The 21174-nt window shown below is 31.1% G+C and overlaps 3 protein-coding genes and 1 long non-coding RNA gene across 8 annotated transcripts; all 4 read left to right on the top strand.

The window, feature by feature from the left end:
- Positions 1–364: 364 nt before the first annotated feature.
- On the top strand, positions 365–2082 carry LOC118489717 (protein SPEAR3-like). The gene is made up of 5 exons (XM_035987242.1): positions 365–670; positions 1152–1256; positions 1427–1497; positions 1628–1694; positions 1821–2082. Exons 1-5 carry the CDS (start codon positions 497–499, stop codon positions 1926–1928), a joined length of 525 nt encoding a protein of 174 aa, XP_035843135.1. The 5' UTR covers positions 365–496; the 3' UTR covers positions 1929–2082.
- A 6443-nt stretch (positions 2083–8525) lies between these two features.
- LOC118489718 lies at positions 8526–10777 on the top strand. The gene is made up of 7 exons (XR_004887711.1): positions 8526–8825; positions 9181–9321; positions 9552–9631; positions 9730–9898; positions 10066–10111; positions 10318–10414; positions 10545–10777. It is a non-coding gene; the product is annotated as an uncharacterized LOC118489718 (long non-coding RNA).
- A 6836-nt stretch (positions 10778–17613) lies between these two features.
- LOC110926785 lies at positions 17614–18835 on the top strand. Of its 5 annotated transcripts, none has more exons than XM_022170476.2 (5): positions 17614–17801; positions 17948–18020; positions 18136–18201; positions 18287–18373; positions 18481–18835. In XM_022170476.2, the coding sequence occupies exons 2-5, from the start codon at positions 17964–17966 to the stop codon at positions 18727–18729; spliced, it is 459 nt and encodes a 152-aa protein (XP_022026168.1). In that variant the 5' UTR covers positions 17614–17801; positions 17948–17963; the 3' UTR covers positions 18730–18835. The 5 variants fall into 5 exon arrangements, with proteins under 5 accessions (XP_022026168.1, XP_022026167.1, XP_022026166.1 ...); XM_022170475.2 differs by having other exon boundaries at positions 17948–18032; positions 18487–18835; XM_022170474.2 differs by having other exon boundaries at positions 17948–18032.
- A 902-nt stretch (positions 18836–19737) lies between these two features.
- On the top strand, positions 19738–20766 carry LOC110926784 (F-box protein At3g08750). The gene has a single exon (XM_022170473.1). The coding sequence runs from the start codon at positions 19738–19740 to the stop codon at positions 20764–20766; it is 1029 nt and encodes a 342-aa protein (XP_022026165.1).
- Positions 20767–21174: the final 408 nt, after the last annotated feature.

Here is a 21174-nt window from a genome sequence, read left to right as displayed (position 1 = left end):
AACCTATGTATATTTAGTTTATATCAAACATTAATATTTTATGCAATCTATTTTTCGTTATTTGTGAAACCACTAATCAATGTGGCTTAGAAAAATCTTACTACAAGAATACTAGTGCTTGTTACGGCGACAGGATCCTCTATCCCGAATTTAAGTCACCATAAACAATTTTCTTAATTATTTAAAAGATTTTATAATCATAAATGATTAAAAGAAAGGGGAAAACATATAAGATCTAAGCAAATATATATAGAAATGATGAGGGCCAGGATCCGCAAGGTATATCTAAATGCAATCTGATCCAGCGAGGCAACAATCACTGAGGTTTTTTTTAAACAATTGACAGCTATAAAAAGGGTGCCAAGTTTGAAGAGATCTCTTATATATTTTAGTATTATATATTATCAGATTCACAGAAGAAGAAGCAGCTAAGTAAGAAGGTTTTGAAAGTTCAAAGTTGGTGAACAAGTCAATAAGTATATTGAAGCAAAAAAAGATGAACTATTATGGTGAATATGGTTCGAACGATGGATCATCGTCTGCGGGTGGATCGTCATCACGAAAAGGAAAAAAGAGCGGTGCAGATAAGCCGAAGCAGCCCCAAAGAGGTCTTGGTGTTGCTCAGTTAGAGAAGATTAGAATCCATAGCCAAATGGGCTTGCTTCCACAGGTCACTTCTCTTTCTCTCACACACAAGCACAGTTGCACAAAGAGGTTTTGGTCTTGAAATGCCATTGAAGAAGTCTTTAAACTCTTCATGGGACTCCATAGTACTTTCACACATACACACACAGTGGAATTTGAGGGTTCAAGTTGACTGATTTGAACTATGGCTTTATGAGTTCTTTTTTCATGTTTAATAGATTAGGGTTTCAGCTTTCAAGAAGCCTAACCCTCCATCAGTTCATGGCTATTTTTCATCAATTTTAAGTCTTAAATCTTGTTTTAACCATAGAGTTATATTTCTTGTTAGTCATACATGTAGAGAAAGGTTCAACCCAAAGAAAAAAGTGCTAATTTTTTTTTTTTTTTTTTTTTTTTGCAAATTTATAAGTCTCCTTGAGTTATGATGGCTTGAGAAGTTATATCACTTGATTTCATTGATGTTCCTTATTTTTTTTTTTATTAATTGAATCTTTACATATATGCAGGAGGATATAAGGATTCAAACAGCATATTCATCATCATCTTCCTTCTCATATACTTCACCATCTACTGCCTCATTCAATACTTTGCAAGGACACCATTCCCACATGGTATATATCTTCAATAATTATTGGCACCATAAACCCTAATATATTCTTACTCTTTGACCAATTTGATTACTTCTCTAAAGTCCCATGTCAGAGTTATACACTTTGTACACATATATACATATATTTGAAGATATTATGAACTCAAATGCTATGAATCTTGAAAACTACAGATGGGTACTGGTGAACTTGAAAGAACAAACTATGTATATGGTGAATCACAATTTGCTAGCAGCAATCCAAGGTAAACTTTCTTGTATTTCAATGATTTTTATAGTATTTAATTAAGCTTTGATCATCAATTTACTTTTCTTGAATTTGGTTTAATAGAATGAATTAATTAAGTGATCCTCATTTACCACATCTTTCATCAGATGGGATGCAAGCTATGCACAACCTGCAGGCATAAGTGGACACTTTATTAGCCCAGAATTAGTAGAGGTAAGTGTATATATATAACTATATACTACATGATCATGTTTTTTTTTTTTTTTAAATCAAAGGAAGTAAATTTAAGTTATAATCCTTTAGTTCCTAATTTTATGTATTTATTTATGGTATCTAAAGAATTCATTGAGGAAGAAGATAAGGAAAGACCAACATGATTCAGGCAGTCAGAATTCAGATTCAAATGGTAGCCAAGAATTAGACTTGGAGCTAAGACTTTCTCTTTGATTCAACAGATCTCTCTATCGATCGTGTGATCGATTACTTGTTGTAATTGCAACTTCTTGTGATCTTACTTATGATTTGAGTTGGAAAAAAATTTGTATAACTCACTGGAAATTCTCGAAGTAAAGAAGCAAGAAAGCATTATTTCTTGAGCCCTCATGTGTTTTCAGGGTTTGATGCTTGCCTTTTTTTTCGTTTGTAATGCAGTTCAAACATAACCCCAAAAAATTAGTTCAAATTCTGCATTGGGCTATTTTCTAGATGTATCAATCGATGGAACACGCGAATGTCGCTTCTCTAACACTACTAGGTAATTGCCGATGGATAGCCTAACGGTGGGAAACCGAGAATCATCAACGAATTACTGATGAACACCCGACGTGGGTAAGTCAAAATTTGGTCAGATATCGTGGGACATTGTTGCCAACGACGATCCAACGGAAATGTGAGGATAAGATTCTCGCCCATGCTTTCTCGGTGTGGGGTCTAGCATGCGGCGAGTTGTCCATCGATAATAATAGTTTGGTGGTCATCGTCGGGTGTTTCAAGCCTAAAAATAGCAACTTTACTATATTTCAAGTATGTAGGTGAAATTGTTATGGCAACAGTCGTTATCCGTCGGTCATCAGTCGCTAAATAACTCGTCGATAATCCTTCTATGAAATATGTCAAAATCAAATTACCCACGCTATGATTTTTGACCGATTTCCATTGGTACAAACCTTCACCAACATATTACTACCTCCGTCCCAATAAAAGTGTCCTATTTTGAATTTTCAATGTCTTTATTTATAAACTTTGACTTTAATTATATATTTTTTGTGTTATATAAAACTCGATGAAAATTAACCCGATAAAAACGCTTGTAAAACACACTCAAATCATATAGTTTTCATCAAGTATTATCTAACACAAACAAAATTATTTAAGGTCAAACTTTATAAATAAAGACTTTGAAAATTCAAAATATGACACTTCTAATGGGACGGAGGGAGTATGTATATATATATATATATATATATATATATATATATATATATATTGATTTCGAGAGATGATGAATAGTAACTTTAATTTTATAATAGTATATAGTTTTTTATTATTTTATTATAATAGTTTCTTATTATATTTACTTTCAATAACATATTTTTCTTTTTTTAAACATATATTCCCTTTACCTTTTTTTTAATAATTGCTTTTTTCCTTTTTTTAAAAATATATTAATTTATCGATTAATTTGATACTTCTTTAATAAGTTACGTTTATAACTTTTTTCTAAAAAGTTAAGTACGTAGTTGTGCTTGATTTTCTTTCCCTGACATTCCGTTATAAGTTTTATTAAAACGAGATTATACTCAAAATAATTGTTTTTAAACATATATTTCCTTTACCTTTTTTTAATAATTGATTTTTCATTTTTTAAAAAATCTATTAATTTATCGATTAATTTGATACTTCTTTAATAAGTTACGTTTATAACTTTTTTTCTAAAAAGTTAAGTACGTAGTTGTATTTGATTTCTTTCCCTGGCATTCCGTTATAAGTTTTGTTAAAACGAGGTTATACTCAAACTAAAGTATTTATTTTACATCATAAAACGGTACGATGATATACTAGATCGTTCTAATGGTTTGACTTTTTAAACAACATGCTTTATTTTCAAATAAGGTTTGTTTTACATTATCATTTGCTTGTTTTCACCGCAATGCACGACATAAAAAAACTAGTTATTGATTAATCTATCCCGATCAATGAAAGCTATAACAGGGCTAAGCTTCATATATAGTGTTATCTAAAAATAAATTGTTTTTGTACTTAAATTTTGATCGAAATAATATTGTATATACGTGTATATAATTATTAAAGAATAATCCTCTAAAACCACATAAAAATTATTTAGTGGAACAAAAACATTTTGATATAAAAAAAATTAAAGACTAACAAATATATAACGTCTCTAATTACATGGGACGTTTTACGTTTAAGATTGGCAAAGAAAATAACAATATTTTTCTTTTTAAATTTTGTTGTTGTTGTTGTAGTTGTGGTAAGTATGTATTTTCTGAACAATAATTAAAATGAAATATTATCAATTTAATTTTTCATATGATCTAATATTTAATGTTTTTATGCTTACTGAGCATTCACAACTGATCCTCTATTTTCCTGTGAGTGTAACATCTATATTTGTGAGAGTGGTTGCAAATTGTTGTGAGTGAAGAAGAGAGGAAAATGAGAAAAAATTACTGTTCATCAGTAAATTTGAAGGAGATATTGTTTACCTCTATAATTTTTTAATATTTTTTCGAAAATGGTTGTGAGTGGAGAGGAAAGAAAAATTATTATTTAAATGAAAAAGATAGAGAAAAAGTAGTGTTTTTTAGTGTAATTATAGTGATAGAGTAAGAGATTTGATTGTGAATGCTCTTAGTCACGTAACATTCCATAATATTTATTAAATTTAACCTAATGTATTATTTTATAAATAGATCAGTGTTATACATGTCGCAACTAGAGTCCATTAATCTTCAGTGTCGAGACACATACTCGGCAACGGATCGGCTGGCACTATTCATATTTGTGTATTATATGTATCGTGTAATAGAAAAAATATAGACAAAACCATTGTTTTATAAGAGCAACACCATTATTTTATTTTCTAAACGTTTTATTTAATAAACAAATTTATAGTTAAAAAATTAAACTCAATTAGATAATTGTAAAATAGTAAACTTTAAATCATTAAAATGTTCATGTAACTTTTTTAATCCAATAACTATTATAGCACGTATCATATTGAAAAGGAGTTCTTTGTGAAAGTTGTGATTGAAGACGTTATGAATCTTTTTCAAAATATGAAAACACGTTGGGAGCAACTATAAAATGTATTTTTAATATATTTTATAGGACTCTTTTTGTGTTATTTTTAATGACATTGTACTTTTATCATTATATTGATTTTTTATTATGTAATTCGACTATACCCGACTCAACCTGACCCGAGCAAAAAATTTAACTTTGAGTTATTACAAACCGGGGTATCAAAAGAAATGACACCATAAGAAAAAATTTCTCAAAATGCAACTATTAATCTTACTCACCTTTATTGTTTGAAAACTCCAGTTCTATTCTATCTCATTTTATTTATTTGTTTGTTTTTCTTTTAATCGTTTTGTTGATCAAAATTGACGTACTTAATATCTAGTTAATGTCTATCATTTCTTAAATACGTATATAATAGGTACGAGTTTTTCTAAGTTTCTATATGTGAGAGAGAATGCATGTCAAGCATGATATTTTTGTAATTGCCTTATAAATGAAAATAATCTTCTAGTTTATATTATTTTGTGGAGTATAACATTGACTGAATTATTGTACATAACTAATAACTTTTTTTTTGAAAGGTGTAGATTGATTGGAAACCCACTACCGACTGCGCTTCAACCCTTTTATTCGGAAGCATAGCCACCCGGGTTCGAATGAGAGGGAGTGCAGTGCAGAGCCCTTCCTCGCATCTCATGGAAACTTAATCCCTACCGCCAACTAAAATACATCATATAGTATATAGTTATACTGATTGATTATACAAAATAAATATTTATATTATAACATTGACTGAATTATTGTACATAACTAATAACTAAAATACATCATATAGTATATAGTTATACTGATTGATTATAGGCTAACATATGTTTGAGTTTCGAGGTATGAAGTAACACCATTTTGCATTTGTTTATATATTCCATTAAAACTAGTATTTTGACCCGCCGCGTGTTGCGGCTTCGTCAAACTTTAACGTAACTCAGTTAATACCGTCCGATATTTGAGTCAACTCATTTCCAAATAAAATTTATGTTAAAACGTAGACAAACTTAAAACTCACATAAAAAACATGAAAACGTATTATATTTGATCTAAATCATTACCGAGTTCATTCCTAACTCAATCACCAAACTATATTCCCATACATACATCTCTAATTTTGATTAAATGAAAAAAGATTGTGGTAATTCAATATTTCACCAAGTCTATTGATTTATTGTTTTGCAAAACTATATAAAAGAAAGTGATCACACACAAATCAAATGTTAATATGATATGGAACTCAAACCGAAAGCATACTCAAATGTTAGTTTTGGGTCCTCTCATGCCACTATCCTGCGTGATCAGGTTCTAGCTGCTGGATCCGGTTCTATGCGAATCTGAGAAATCATTTAAAAATATGTTCTGTTATCCTTATCATTCATTGGAATTTAAAACAAATTCAACATGTCAATAATTGCAATACCTAAAGCATGGCATTGAGATATTTCCACAATTTGATCATTAATTGAAACTTACTAACAAGTGTGGCCAATGGCCATTTATTTGAAACACCTTAAATTAGTATTCTACAAAGACAATATTTTTTTGTCTAAGAACCAGCCTAACTATGATCATACAATGACATTTTGGCAAAAAATCCATATGTAATTTACATTCACTTCAATAAATGGGCAGACATATCTTGGAATTCCTATATTTAGTTTTTTTTTCAAGTGCACCAAGTGTTCGGCTGAGTGGCAAAACGGTCGGCACTACTAGAAAATACACTCCTCTTGACACGCGAACAATGACATACGCATATTTTATGACATTCAAAAACGTATGTCAAGAAAAAAATGTCATGGTTTACAAAATTTAATAAATCTATGACATTCTTTTTTGTGTGTCATGTTTTTAGCGTCATGAAAAAAACAAGATTTATCTTGACACGCAAATAATGACACACGCTCATTTTATGACATTCGAAAGTGCCTGTCAAGAAAAACAATGTCATGGTTTACAAAATTTAATATATTTATGACACACTTTTTTGTGTGTCATCCTTTTTGCGTCATAAAAAAACAAGATCTATTTTGACACGCGATTAATGACACATGCTTATTTATGACATTTAAATGCATGTCAAGAAAAAAATGTCATGGATATATAGTTTACTGACACTGTCATGTCGGTATGCTATTAACAAGTTATGGATAGGGGTATGAATTTCGGACACGACCCGAAAACACGAGACGAAACTAACACAAAATTTGCGGGTTTAGGTTTAGTCTAGATGGGTTCGGGTCAGTTTCAGATTGAACCCGCGAACCCGTTTAGGTTAAGGGTCGGGTTCGGGTCAACCCGATCAGGTTGACGGGTTGACCCATTTAACACATTTATATTATATTTTTATTTTTTACAACTTATTTTATGCCATAAATTAAATTTGGTGTGTATTTTATGACATAATTATAATTTAAAAAGATAAATTAGCATAAGATTTATAATTTAATATAATCTATATTAAATTAAAGGGTAACTTTGGTTATGCATCATGTACAACATCATAAGCACACAGGTAATGTTTGGTATGCAGGAATGAAAGGTGGAATGGAATAAATTATTGCGAGGGAATGAAAAAAATGTGTTTGGTTGGTCAGCGTAATGGAATCACCCATTACAAAAAGTCATTCCATTCTCTCAAATTCATTCCATCCACTCCCCATGTTTTTTTTTTCCATTCCATTCCCTCTCTCAGCCTACGTCACAGACACCGCTCATCACCTCCACCATCTACCACCACCTGCCGTCGTCACCACCCGCCACCAACCTCCGCCGACCACCACCACCGTCCTCCGCTGCCACCCGCCGCCACCGCCACCGCCACCGCCATGGACTACCATCACTGCCACCCGTCATTGCAAACCACCGCCACCCCGACCACTACCGCCACCCTCCGCCGACCACCACCACCATCCTCTGCGGACACCACCCGCTACCATCAACCACCACCCACCGTCGTCGCCACCACCATCGTCGCCACCTGTTTTTTTCCATTCCATTCCAAAATGCATTACATTCCCTCAAAATCATTCCCCCCTCCCCCCCCCCCCCCCCCGTTTTTTTCCATTCCATTCCCTCTTCCGCCTTCATTAACAACAACACAACCTACCACCATTGCTACCACCCACCACCACCGTCATCCGCTGTCGTCACCCCCCTCCGCCGCCACCCACCTCCGTCCGTGCCACCGCCGTCGCTGCCACCCACCGTCGCCAATGCTACCTCCGATCATCACCACCACCCACCTTCGATCATCGCCGCCGCCATTGTCACTATCACCTCTGATTATCGCCGCCACCGCTATCAAACGCCACCACCGCTACCACCTCCGACAACCGTCACCGATGCTACCACCCCCGCCACCACCATCGCCGCCGCCGCCACCACCACCTACCTCCACCGTCATCCACCACCACCCCCACCGTTGTCACCATTCGCCGTCGTCTCCACCCACCACCACCGCCGCCGCCGCTACAACTGACACCCAACACCACGCACCATCATCGCCATCACTGACCACCACCATCTAATTTTATTCCTTCGTATTTTTTCGCATACCAAACAACAAAAAGTAACTGTTCATTTCCATTCATACATGGTAACCAAACAAGATATGAAATGGTAATGATCAATTCCATTACCTCACTCATTCCATTACCAGTTACCAAAAAAACTTCATCATATTTTTGGGCGGCCAAATTTTGAATCCAAATTTTTGAATCCCGCTCATCCCTCAATTCCCCATACACCCACCCATCCATTATTGTCTTTTTTTTTTCCATTTTGTTGAGAGACCATTAACGAGAGAGTTTAACCAGATATTTTATCATCAATTTGCAGAGAATCCATATTTGTTGTTTTCTTTTCGTTTCTAATTACATGAGATTTTATCATCAATATGATTCTACTTTCTGTTATAGGGGACTTAGAGCTTTACTTGTTGGCGTGTTGGGATTATTCGACTATTCCTTGCCAAAGTCCAGAGAGATTTTGTAATATGTTTCTAGATTTGACCATAGCCATTTGCTGGTATGATTTTCAATGCTTAATCTGTAATTATATTTGAGAAATTTAGGTTTAATCTTCGAATTTTAGGGTTTTATTGAATTATCGGTATTTAGGGTTTTATCAATTCAAGTCAGGCTTCTGTCTTGTTTAATTTAGTTTAATCTTTGAAGCTTCTGTGTTCTTTAATCTAGGGTTTTATTTCTTTAAAGAGAAATTTAGGTTTAATGTTTGGTGTCACATTAATTTTTACTCTAAATACATATATTTTATATGTTTCTACACTAAAAGTTACAAAACTTGTTGATGTCTTTTGTCAAAATAGTGGTTTTGAGATCCAAAAATGGCATGTGTTGATTTGGCTTTGACTTATATTCAGATGTGGGTCAACTGTTCACAGCCATGTTTGTCGGGTGGAAAAAGCGTAGCTGTTTCGGTCATAAGCTTGGTGTTGCGTAATCAGAGGATGGCTAGCATCTGCTTGCAATCCCAGTCGTAGCCATGGAGATGTTATGATATGGTAAAGTCTGAGTTTTTGGGGTATTAACTGCCTTATTTTGGCTTTGCGTTTCCATCGACCTGTATAAAAGATTACCCACTTTGACCTGTTACTCGCTCAACTTGTTTTGTTCTTACTCATTACTACATCAGTTGCTAAATTGAAGTGATACTTTGAATACTTTAAATACATAAAGTTTGTTTATGAGCGCTCATCAACTGATAATTTTCTTATAATCTGTTTAACTGCAGATATAGGAGCAACTTTGGCTTGTGGGACTGGAGCGTGTGTAGTAGTTGTTGCGGCTATTCTCAAGGGTTGTTCTGAGAGAGTAAGTTTGTATAATTTAATGCTGAATTCGGATATACACGATGTAAATCAATAAATGTTATATAATATATGTAACTTGTGTTGTACAATATTGTAAAGTTGATTTACCAGGAGGGCCATTGGACATAGAATGGAGGGAGGAGGATAACCATGTGTACATGATGGGTCCTGTAGAAGTAGATTTTTTTTTGGATCTTTTCAGCTCTAGGATTCGTACAATCTCAAAATAATTTCCAAATTTTAGGTGAAGTGAGTTATGAGGATTGAGGTCAGCTATTTCTTGTAATCCTCAATTTTATTTGGTAAAATCTGATTTGTTTTATTGCACTAATTTTACTGAGATTGGTAGTGGTAATTATTTATCTAATAATTCTAATACTCTATCTAATTTTACTAATCTATGTATGAACATTTGTTTTCATTTATTTATTTTAGGTCTCTAGTATCGTCAATGTTTCTTATGCCTCCAATGTTTCATCAGGTAAAGTTTTTATTTTTATTACTTTCTCTTAATCGTTTGCTATTAAAGTTATGATGGTGAAATAAAAACTCTTGTTGTCAGGGTTTTCAGTTTATTTTTTTAGTTGGATAAAGAACCTTGTTATAAGCAATGCATCTATAACTTTAGGTTCTGTTGTTCCAAGTTTAGATGTGGACTTTAATTTCTTGATATTTTTAATTGTGTAGTGTACACGTAACCAGGAGGTACTGAATGCAGCTACTATGTGATGAAGTTCATGAAGAGATAGCTTACGAATGAGTTGAAATACTTGACAATGATAATGTAAGTTTAGGCATATTTTAGTCTGTATATTAGAGAAATATGTACTTATATATCCAAACAAATGCTTAAATTCATATATTAGGATTAAATTCTAATTTTTAAGGTTTATTTTATTTAATTATTGTCTCAGGTTGGGAAAGGAGTAAAGGAATACTCTGTTGCGGATATGTATGGCATTCGCGAAGATTGGTCGACTTATGCGGTTACCTCTATGTTTAAGTGACAAATCGTATTTTAGGTGTTGACGATGTATTGACAAACAATTCTCTTTTCTGTTAACGTTAAAATATTTGTAGTATACTTGGCAAATGATTATGTAATGGAATGTTTTGATATATATATGTCTGTATTTGTTTTACGAAAGAGATTTATTGTTTTTGTTATTATACATATATTCAGGACAAATTAGTAATTTTATAAAAAAAATTTTAACAATTAAAAGCATGACACGCATAAATGAATGTCATACGTATGTGTCATAAATGCTTGTCATGAACGTGTGTCATTAAAAATGTCATAAAATGAGTGTCATGAATGTGTGTCATTAAAAGATGTCATAAAATGAGTGACATGAATGCGTGTCATTAAATGTGTGTCATAAAAACATGACACACAAATGCATGTCATGTTAATTTTATGACTCCTCAATCAACGACACGCTTTTGCGTGTCATATTTACCGTTTTATGACGCACAATGTGTGTCAAGAAATGTGTATTTTGTAGTAGTGCGGGTTGGGTGGGGCGGGGTGGTGGGTCACAGGGGCGCAGCTTCCTTGGGGCGGGAGGGGGGCCCCGCCCCCCGAACTTTTCGACGCATAGTGTTATGAACAGTACCTTCGTATAGAATTTTTAGGTATACACGTTTTCGACCCCCCCCCCCCCCCCGGAATTGGGAAAAATCGACCCCCCAAGCTTCGCCAATGGTGGGTCAGGACTGCCTAAAAACAGGTCAGAACAGATCTGTGTGGGAACGGGTCGTTTCAAAACATGGTTATTTTGAGTCGGGTCAGAACGGGCTTTGGCTAAATTAGGTTCGGATCTCGAACCTGTAACTATCGATGTGGTTGTATGCTGATCACTTCGAACACAAAGAAATTCGGTTGTTGAATTGGTGATTCGGAAGTGTGATTTGAGTGAATCTTTGAGGCCTTTGACTAAATCTTTGAGAGTGAGTCCTCTCTCTTATGTTGTTAGAGAGAGAAAGAAAGTAAAGGTAAAGTTGTGGACATCAAAAACACAAATGGCTTCAAAATACCAATCTACAAACAATATTACTCAACATACAACATACAATAGCACAAAACATGGATCATGCATAGAGTACAATCACCATAAGCACAGCTATGTTGTAAATTATATAATTATATAATATAATATAATTATATAATTATATATTATATAATAATATATAATATATAATATATAATATATAATATATAGTATCTGAATAATAATGCAGTTATAAGTTGTTGGGACCATATACTCTATTAGAAAAATGTAGGATGCTTGACACATGCCCAGCCACTCAAATTCACATCACATGTGTGTATATACATTGATAAAAATAAAATGAAAATCCAATTAAGGTGACGAAATTTATGAAACCCTATTAAACAAAAAAATGTGTTTTTATTTATGTAATATATGTTATTACGAAAAATAAAAATTTTAAAAAAATTGAACGCACTTATTACACGTGCGATAAAAAGTGCCGATGATTGTGTTACGCATCTGTCAGACATGCTAACACGGGTGTTGTCAGACATGCTAACACGAGTGCTGCTAAATGTACCCTATTTTCTATTGAGCATACCCACTCCTTCAACTTTCACATTAATATAATTCAAACCCTTTTGTTTTTCTTTCATTTTTTATCTTTAATTATTACTATTACTAGTATTTGTTTTTAAAACATTATTTTATTTAATAAGAATTTTTTTTGATTATTTGAAAAATAATCGTTTTCTTTCGTTTTAAACTAACGCGAGTCATTTTAATTTTGAAATGGGATTTTTTTGTTCATAGCGGCTTGAAGTGGGTATTCGAATTCAGTTTGTATAAACAATAATACACAAAAATTTAATGAAGTTTTAAAGCCAACCAACTTAAATAACGTTTTATTTTCTTTTACGTTTTATTACTTTTAATAAATAAAAGTTGTTAACTATATTAAAAACATTTTAATATAACAACAATATTAAGTAAATAGAAATAGAAAGATGAGAGAACTAAATTACGAAATAAAAAAAATACAAAATCATATGTTTTTTTTTCAAAAAAAAAAGTTCTGAAACTTTTTTATTGTTTAAAATCTTTTTTATTAATTTTCATGACGTTTTATAGGAACATAATAAAATACTAGTAAGAGAAAGTGTCTTTAAATTATAGAAAACGTAATAGTTTTCAAAAACAATATTTGTATAGAAACATAATAGGTTTCAAAAACAATATTTGAATTGTTTAGAGGGGTGAAATTTAACAATTTTTAAACTGTATTTTTAGAAAAAGTGTGACTAGTAAAAAATGGGTGCATTTAGCCAACCCCACACATTCGTTGGATATTATTGCTAGTATTGTTGCAATTCAATACTTACAATTCACATGAGCGGCAATAGTGACTGCCCCCAATTGGTTGAAATGGGTGGCAAAGTAAATAGTGCCAGGCAGCTGTCTGGCACTTCTTTATTGGCCCAACAAATTTACGCTTTTATCCCGCCTTAAAATTACGATTTTGCCATCAGAATAAAATTATGTTTTTGCCTCCACTTAAAAATAAATTTGCGCTTTTACTCCCAGCTAAAAATTTCGATTTTTCCCTCGGTTAAAAATTACGATGTTGCCCTGTTTAAATTTATACTTTTGCTTTCCTTAAAATTACGATTTTGCCATCAGTTTAAAATTATGTTTTTACCCGCACTTTTAAAAATAAATTTGCGCTTTTGCTCCCAGCTAAAAATTTCGATTCTGCCCTCGGTTAAAAATTATGATTTTGCCCCGTTTAAATTTACACTTTTACCATTAGTTTTTTCCTTAAATTACGATTTTGCGATCAGTTTAAAATTATGTTTTTGCTCACCACTTAAAAATAAATGTACGCTTTTGCTCCCAGATAAAAGTTTCACTTTTGCCCTCGGTTAAAAATTACGATTTTACCCCGTTTAAATTTAGAGTTTTGCCATTAGTTTTTTTTTCTCACAGCCAAGTTACGAATTTTCCCTCAACTTAAATTTACATTTTCTCTATCGTTTTTGTTTGTTTTCCTGGTTAAATTACAATTTTGCCCCAGTGTAAAATTGCAGTCATGCCGACAAGTGCCTGTCACTCCCCCATTGGTCCTTTTAATTTACGATTTCATCCCTGAATTAAAATTATCATCTCACCGTCGGTTCAAAATTACGCTTTTCCCATCGTTTTATTTTTTTAGCAAAACTATAAAAGTTTTTTGTTTTAATTGGTTTACTCCATTTAAATTTTTTCATGTCAAAGAGCTGTCTAACACTCGCTAATTAGTTCTGAAAAATCACAGTTTTGCCTTGAGCCGAAAATTACGGTCTTATCATCGTTTTAGTTTTTTTCCTAGCAAAAATATAGTTAAGCTTTTTTAATTGATTGAGAATTATTCGGCCATCGCCCCGCAACGCGGGCGGGGAATCAACTAGTTATATATATATATATATATATATATTGATGATCAATAGTAAATTTATTTTAATAATAATTTATAGCTTTTTGTGATTTTTTATTTAATATATTATAATAGTTTATTATTATATTTATTTTTAACAACATATTTTTAATTTTTTTCCTTCTTTAGAACTATGTATTTCCATTACCATTTTTTATATTTTTTTTCTTATTTAGAACATATATTAATTTATCGATTAATTTGATATTTTTTTAGTAATTTACGTTTGTTGCTTTTTCCTAAAAACGTATGCACGTAGTTATGCTTGATTTTTCTCTGACATTCCGTTATAAGTTTCGTTAAAAACGGAGTTGTACTCAAAATAAAGTATTTATTTAGTATTATAAAACGGTGCAATGATAAACTAAACCGTTCTATTATTTTGGCTTTTTAAAAAACATGTTTTATTTTCAAATCACGTTTGTTTGTTTTATATTATTATTTGCTCGGTTTCGTTGCAACGCGCGACGTAAAAAAACTAGTTAATGTAGATTTATGGTAATTTGATTTTTCGTTTGTTATTTATAGTTAAAGATGTTGGTTATCCACTTTACATTAGTATGTTGCCGAATTTGAGTAGAAAAATTTAATATACGCTTATTGTATTGTTTAATATATTATAAAACTAGGTTAGTTCCCCGTGTGTTACACGGGTTGAACAATTTAAACTATATAATAAATATTTCTTGTAAATGCAAATCAAAGACGAAGACATTTATATATATTTTATAAATAATGAAACCAATAATAATAGTAAAAAAATCTCATACATGTGTACAGAATCGTCAGTAAGAATTCATTTACCCTGTTTGAGCTCGAAAAAATATGTTCTTTTGTAGTGTTTTAATATTATAATTTAATTTTAAAATAAAATGGGTATTGGGCTCAGTAAGAGCATGTTTGGTTATGTTTTTTGAAACAACTTATAGACTTATTGGGGTTTTGGAAAAATCAGTATGGAGTGACTTATTGACTTATTGGTTTTTTCCTCTCACATACACCCATATTGTCAAACATCATTTTGTAGATTATGACTTTTAAAAAGCCAATAAGTCAATAAATTTTTTCAGAAAGCTTAGCCAAACATGCCCTAAAGCTAATGCCAATGGGTATTAGGCTCACTAAGAGCATGTTCGGTATGCTATTTTAAAAAAATTAACATAGATATCGTTTTTTTTTTATAAAAAACACGTGTCCCTCGAAATCACAGACCCTGTGCGGTGGTCCTCCCCGCACACCCTTATCACCGCCCATGCATGTGTATACTCATTTAAGTAATCGATATACATTTGATGATGATATCCTATATTTTTTTTTGTATTCAATTAACATTTATCTATTTAGTATTATTTGCAATTATTAAAATTTTTCTAAATGTATATATAGAGTATGGATGTTACTGAATTTTTGAAGAATAATTTTTAATTTTGATATATATATTCAAACTTATATATAATGTATTCATGAATTTTAATAAAATCCAAAAAAGCGTGAAACCCTTTTCAAATTTCAAAGGGTTATAATTATCAGATAAACATTTTTCTATTATATTATCTACAAATTAGAAGATAAATTATTAGAAAATAATATGAAAGAAAGGCGGGAAAACCCAAAAATAGGTGCATCCAATGAATGACACGTGTCACACATTGGTTTACTTTATTATATGTATAGATTCAACAAGAATTTAGCTCGATGCAAAATGAAGCGAGTGATTCGCTGCTTGATGAGGACGTATTGGTGATATGCTTAGGGTCTGTTTGGTTGACAGGAATTCATAGGATTTCAAAGGAATTGGAATTTGAGTTCCATTTCTTTATGTGTTTGGTTGGACAAATTAGTTGAAGAGAATTGGATTTCAATTCCAACAAAATCTCTTGTTTAATAGAATTCAGATTCCTTTTAAATTTCAAAGTAAAGTTTAAAAAACCACGGGAATGTTTCCAAAGTTACGGAAATAACCCCTTGTCTCTTTCATTTTTGTCTAAAAACCAAAAAATAATAAAAAAAATAAATAAAAAATCTAAAAATCCAAAAAAATCAAAAAATAATAAAAAATCCAAAAAATTCTAAAGAATAAAAAAATTAACAAAAAATCTAAAAACACCAAAAAAATTCTAAAAAACTAAAAAAAAAATTAAAAAATAAAAAACAATCTAAAAATCAAAAAATAATAAAAAATCAAAAAAAATTATAAAAAATCCAAAAAAATAATAAAAATTCAAAAAATTCTAAAAAATAAAAAAATATAAAAAATAAAAAAATAATAAAAAATCCAAAATATTCTAAAAATCAAAGAAATAATAAAAAATCCAAAAATTCTAAAAAATCCAAAAAATTCTAAAAAATCAAAAAATTCTAAAAAATCTAAAAAATTCTAAAAGTAATAAAAAATTAAAAAAAAAGATCAAAAACAAAAAAAATTCTTAAAAATCCAAAAAATAAAAAAATCCAAAAAAATCTAAAAAAACCCAAAAAAATTCTAAAAAACCAAAAAAATCTAAAAATAAAAAAATCTAAAAAATAATAAAATATCCAAAAAATCCAAAAAAAATAAAAAATTCAAAAACAATTAAAAAACCATTTTTTTTGAATTTTTCGATTTTTTATAATTTTTTGGATTTTTATTATTTTTTAATTGTTATTTTTGAATTTTTAGGATTTTTTTGGATTTTTTATTATTTTTTAGAATTGTTTTTGATTTTTTAGAATTTTTTGAACTTTTTATTATTTTTTGAATTTTTTTTGATTTTTTTAGAATTTTTTGGATTTTTATTATTTTTTAGATTTTTTTTGAATTTTTAGGATTTTTAGGATTTATTATTATTTTTATTATTTTTTTGATTTTTAAGATTTTTTTTTTATTTTTTAGTTTTTTGAACTGTTTATTATTTTTTAGATTTTTTTTTATTTTTTGATTTTTTTTTGATAGTTTTGAATTTTTTTGAATTTTTTAGAATTTTTGTAATTTATTATAATTTTTTGGATTTTTTAGAATTTTTTTTTTAATTTTTATCTAAGATAGTTGTTTTTTAAACTTTTGTCAATTGTTTATGGCTAGGGGTAATTTTGTCTTTTTAGGTAATTTTAAATTCTAATTCTATTTATACATTTATCAACCAAACACATCTATGGATTTCAAAGCAATCCATCAAATTCCAATTCAAATTCCAATTCCCATAGGGATTCCAATTCCAATTGCTACACATTCTGCGAACCAAACACCCCCTTAGTTGGGAACGAGGTATTGGATGAAAAATGAGAAATATAGGCACCAATGTCTCATGTTTGTCCAATTCACCATTACAATCACAATTACAATATAATGAAATGCAAGAAACCGTGTGATAATGATTAAAAAAAATGAAACAAATGCAAGACAGATTAATGAACTAAAATCCAACAAAAAAACGTGGGTAGGAAGATGAAGATGATTAGTTAGTTATGATAATTGTACAGGATTCAACTTTATTTAAAATATGAAGTTTGACGGTTTTGTAATTCTATATTATATTGTTCCCGTTGTTGCTAACCGTCTTTTGGGCTAATTACAGCCGTTCAAAGTCCTGAACTTTTAATCTCAGCCGTATAAAGTCTCTAAATTCCTTCTAGAAGCAGCAGTTCACGGCAGTTCAGCTCTCTCTCACCCATGATCTTGCGGTTTCCTGCAGTTTATCAAGATGCACCAATCAGAAATACAGGTTGCAATGCGGTTTAAAATGTGTTCCTTATTTTCAGGGAGTTAGTGGGGTAGTGGACACTTAACTGCATTTTTTGGTGCCTATATAATACAAGTTCAGGTAGTGTAATCTTCTGAATTTTTTTCGCTCTTCCTGTATTCATTCAGCAACACATCTGCAGCAATGGATATCTCGGATGACTTCGTGGACATTTATGAAGACGATCAGCCTGCAAAGAAAGTAAGTTGGAATGTAAATTATTAGTTAGCAAAGCATGTGGATGGTTTCTAATTGTTTGTGAATTGCACCAAATATTTAGTCTTCTAATATATGGTAGCAATTGTAATTTTTTCAGCTGGGTTTTGATGCAATGACACCGAAGAAGAATCAAATATGCAGCCCAATGAAAGATTCTCCGAAGGTAACGTTTTAAGTCACAACTAATGTATAAAAATTGTTTTGATATTTAGTCTGATTTGTTAAATTCTATCAATTTATTGTTTCAGACGGACAGTGGAAGTGTAGAGATCATTTCATATGGACAGTATTTTAGTCCATTCAAATCTGAAATGCATAGGGAGGTTATTGAACAGGTGGTGTTTTTTTTAAATAAAGTTTTCATTGCATAAGTGCATAATGATTGTTTCACACCTATATGTTTTTTTAAAATGTATTATACTAATGTTTTTAGTTCTTGTAGTTTCAGAACATAGAAAAGCAAGCTAAAAGAAAGCATGCGCTCCTAACTTGGAAATGGGATGAGGTCATTGATATTACCCAAAGTGAAGATTCGAATGGTCAGAAAGATGCTTCTAAGGCAAAACAACAAGATGATTTGGAGTCTGAGTTAAGTGATACAGCAGACTCTTTGGATAGTCCATTGAAAAGATCAAAGATTCCACGTATATCTAAAAATTGCAACGATCATGTTGGATGGGTTGAATTTTAAGTTTACTCAGTTTAAGTCCTGTTTGTCATAGTCATCTTTTATGTTTTGCCTTTCAAGTCAGTGTTTGTTAAGGTTTGTTTGTTCATCTATTTTTAGTTTAAATGTAGTTTCCTTTTTTCAATTTATTTTTCTATGTTTTATCTGTTAACTATATTACTTATTACATATATGTTGATGATTAATTGTTTATTTAATAATAAACATTTCTGTTATGAAAAAAAAAAGAAAATATAGGTAGTGGTTTTCACCAATTTGTATGTATGTTTATAAAGGTTAAATCTTCTTTTACTTTCAAAATACGTAAATAAAATTCCAGATATGCATAACTTCAACAGTTATATAAGTAGTTACACATAAGTCATAGAAAAAAATCTAAAAAAATTTAGTACCCAATAATATCCTGTTTCATGTTAACAAATTCCGTGTTCTCAAACAAGAGGCCTATTTAGGTATTTTAAAAAATATTTAGTCATTTATAGGTTTTTTTAAAATAATAAGTTTTGTATTATTTAGAGTGCAAATTCAAAATAGCATTCAGTTATATAAATAACAACGGGAAAAGAATAAGATATTTTGAAGAAAAAAAAACATATAAATAGTCGGTTTTACTGAATTAATATTGAAGTCAGCCTTCTTAGTCACGTTACCATGATCATCGGCCACTAAGCGATGATCAAGTAACTAACTTAGGGTTTTAGAAATTAATATAATCGTTCGGTTATGTTAAGTTTATTTCTAAGTCAGTCCACTTACCCACTTGTCATGATCCTTGCTCACTAACCCATGATTGAATAACTACCTATGTTTTATTCAATAAATTAACTGTTTTCATTAAAAGTCGGACATGTAGCTCTATATAAGATATCACTAATATCCCTAAAATTCGTGTATTACTGTATTTCTAGATATAATATCAGAAACTATTGAGTTATGAAAAAGTTGAAGGGGTGCCTCTACTCAGCCTCTGAGTCGAACACTAAGTTGCCTGACCTTGGTCCTGACTTAATAATGTCAGAGATACTGCCAAGACTTCCTGCAAAATGTGTAGGTCGTGCAAAGAAGGTATGTAAAGAATGGTTGTCATGTATATCGTCGAAGGAGTTTGTCATGATGCACTGTAGACATATGTGTAAGGGGTCTAGACAAAAAATTCTTAGTATTGGACAGGAATCATGCTTTATTTCCAGCACTACTGTTGATTTAGTCGATGAGAAAACCATGATTACCCTACCGTTTCATGTTCGCCCTTCTGATGTGTGGATTTTATCAAGCTTGAATGGGCTTTTATGTGTTTGTTTACGCAATACGTTTGAAATGCTTATTTGGAATCCGTTGATCCGTAGCTGCATCAACATATCTGATTCTAAGTCTTATGGTTTTTTCAAAATCTATTCCGATGCTGTTGGCCTATACATCGATTCCTCTAATGATTACAGAGTTTTACATATAAAACGTGGTCGTTTTACAGTTGATGTTATGGCTTATTCAAGGAGGACCAGTCATTGGAAGAGAATACCGTTTTTACAAAAAAGGCATTACCATACTAATGGTTATGTGTGGTCGGGGGGGACTTTTTGTGAGGATGGTTTATATTTTACTGTATTCCAGTTTTGGCTTGCTGGTGATATTGTCATAATTCGATTTGATGTGAATACAGAGACGTTTTCAGAAATAGGGTTTCCATATGTTGGCAATGGTGAAACATGTCAGGGGAACTTGGTTAATATGAATAACAAACTTCACGTGTTTGTTAGTCATGGGTTTATAGATATGGCTGTGGATCTATGGCGTTATGAAGGTGAGCATTGGTCGAAGGTCATGTTGTTTCCGAAGATCAGTTATATTCCAACGCCAGTTTGGTGCTCAATTACACATGTTAGTTCAGAAGAAAAGTGTTTTGTGATGACAGATTGGGGTGAGGTTTATGAAATAGATTTGAACAAGAAGACGTGTGACCTTTTCATACCAAGCGATTGGAATCATGCTATACGGACAGCAATGTATGTGGAAACTATTGTGCCAGCAAGTCTTCAGTGATACATGTTGTTTGGTAATCCTTTTTTTTTTGCTTCGAAATGTTTGTTGAATTTTGAAAAATTCCTTCATCGGATGTAATGTTCTTTTTTTAGTTAATGTTTGCTTTTTTCTCTACTATTTGTTTGTGTATTATTTGTTTATAAAGAATTGCTTATATATTATGTTTAGATAAATATAAAATTATATTTTTTATTGTTATTGTATTCCATTGTCAGTACACATAAAAGTTTTTAATAAATATGTCTTCATTAGTGGAATTATCAAATAGTTTGATATTTTTGTTGATACATTTACAGAAGTTCAGCTTTGTTTATAAAAAATTCAAATGAAAATTTAGCTGGTATATAAAACTTATAGGTTTAGTAACTGATTATGCAGTTATTTTAAATATATTTCAGTTTAGCCCAC

The sequence above is a fragment of the Helianthus annuus genome, unplaced genomic scaffold, assembly GCF_002127325.2.
Source record: "Helianthus annuus cultivar XRQ/B unplaced genomic scaffold, HanXRQr2.0-SUNRISE HanXRQChr00c037, whole genome shotgun sequence".
NCBI lineage: Eukaryota > Viridiplantae > Streptophyta > Magnoliopsida > Asterales > Asteraceae > Helianthus > Helianthus annuus.
The sequence above is the reverse complement of the archived record's forward strand: the minus strand, read 5'-3'. Positions and strand labels throughout refer to the sequence as shown.